Source organism: Geospiza fortis, unplaced genomic scaffold (genome assembly GCF_000277835.1).
Source record: "Geospiza fortis unplaced genomic scaffold, GeoFor_1.0 scaffold313, whole genome shotgun sequence".
In the NCBI taxonomy this organism is placed as follows: Eukaryota; Metazoa; Chordata; class Aves; order Passeriformes; family Thraupidae; genus Geospiza; species Geospiza fortis.
The window spans coordinates 175,297-176,905 of record NW_005054582.1 but is presented as its reverse complement, the minus strand read 5'-3'; the positions used below and the strand labels follow the sequence as shown (position 1 = coordinate 176,905).

Genomic DNA, 1,609 nt, shown 5'->3' with positions numbered 1-1,609 from the left:
GGGGTCGCAGTACAGGTGGCCGTGCTGCAGCAGCACCTCGCTGGCACACACGTGGCACACGTTGTGGGTACAGGGCAGGGCCAGCGGCTGCTTGTACATCTCCTTGCACACCGGGCACACCAGCTCCCGCTCCATGTTCTTCATGCTGGTCTGCGGAGAGAGGGGAGCGTCACCCGCTGGGGACAGAGGGGCTGGGACCAGATGGGACCAGCACCAGGACCAGGATCAACATCAGGGCTGAGATCAGCACCAGGACCAGGACCAGGGCTGAGATTAGCACCAGGGCCAGGACCAGCACCTGGGCCAGGACCAGCACCAGGGCTGAGACCAGCACTAGGACCAGGATCAGCATGAGGGCCAGGACTAACATCAGGGCTGAGATCAGCACCAGGGCCAGGATCTAGGCCAGGACCAGCACCAGGGCCAGGATCAGAATCAGGGCTAGGACCATCACTAAGGGTGGGATCAGGGCCAGGACCAGCACCTGGGCCAGGATCAACATCAGGAATGGGTTAAGCACCAGTATCACAGCTGGGATCAGCACCAAAGCCTGGAATCAACTCCAGGGCCAGGATCAGCACCTGGGCCAGGATCAGCATCAGGGCTGGGATCAGCACCAGGCCCTGGAATTAACACCAGGGCCAGGATCAGGATCAGGACTAGGATCAGGACCAGTACTGGGACCTGGGCTGGGATGGAGACAAGGACTGGGACCATCATCAGGGCAATGATGGGGCCTGGGACCAGCCCCAGCTACCACCGAGATGAGGAATGGAGCTGGGATCAGCAGCAGGGCCAAGATCAAGGCCAGCACTGGAACCACAGCCACGAGCAGGGCCAGTGTGAGGAGCAGCACTGGGATAGGGGCAAAGGCTGGGACCAGCATCAGAGCCAGGATCAGGCCTGGGAGCAGTCTGAGGAACGTCAGGGCCAGCAGCAGGACGAAGGACTGGGGATGGAGGACTGGGGCCACAGCAGGACCAGGACTGGGGCCAGCACTGGCACCAGGAGAAGCATCATGGCCAGGATCAGGCCTGGGGGCAGCAGCACGGTCAGAACCAGGATCAGCACTGGGGGCTGAAGCTGGGATCACAGCAGGGTCAGGATCAGGCCTGGGAGCAGCACCAGAGCCAGGAGCAGGAGCAGGGATGGGGGATGATGAGGACAGGGAGCAGCATCAGAGCCAGGATCAGGCCTGGCAGCAGCAGCATGGGCAGAATCAGCACCAGGACTGGGATCAGAGCCTGGATGGGACCCAGGCCTGGTGTGGGGATGGGACTGGGGCTGAGCCCAGGATCAGACCAGTATCAGGATTGGCAGTGCAACGGGGAAGAGGGCCACCATTGGGATCAGCACCAGAATGGGCCCAGGGCTGGGATGGGGATGAGGACCAGCACTGGGAATAGTGCCATGATGGGCCTGGGGCTGGGATGGCGATGGGGACTGGGATGGGTGTGGGATTGGAACTGGGATGGAGAGGGAGATGGGGGCCAGGATGGCGCTGGGGGCTGGGATGGGGACTGCAGCTGGACCCACAGCAGAGCCCGGACCGGCCCCGCCACTGGGACCAGTGCCAGGACCGGGCTGGGCACCCAGACCGGGGCCGGGC

General features: G+C 63.5%; 1 protein-coding gene across 1 annotated transcript in view; it reads right to left on the bottom strand.

The window, feature by feature from the left end:
- The window catches only part of TRIM46 (tripartite motif containing 46), a 7,308-nt gene extending 7,132 nt beyond the window's left edge, over nt 1–176 (bottom strand). The window contains 1 exon segment of the mRNA XM_031064335.1: nt 1–176. This exon segment is cut by the window's left edge and continues 10 nt beyond it. Within this exon segment, the coding sequence (XP_030920195.1) occupies nt 1–144 (144 nt within the window). The 5' untranslated portion in view covers nt 145–176.
- Between the last annotated feature and the right edge of the window lie 1,433 nt (nt 177–1,609).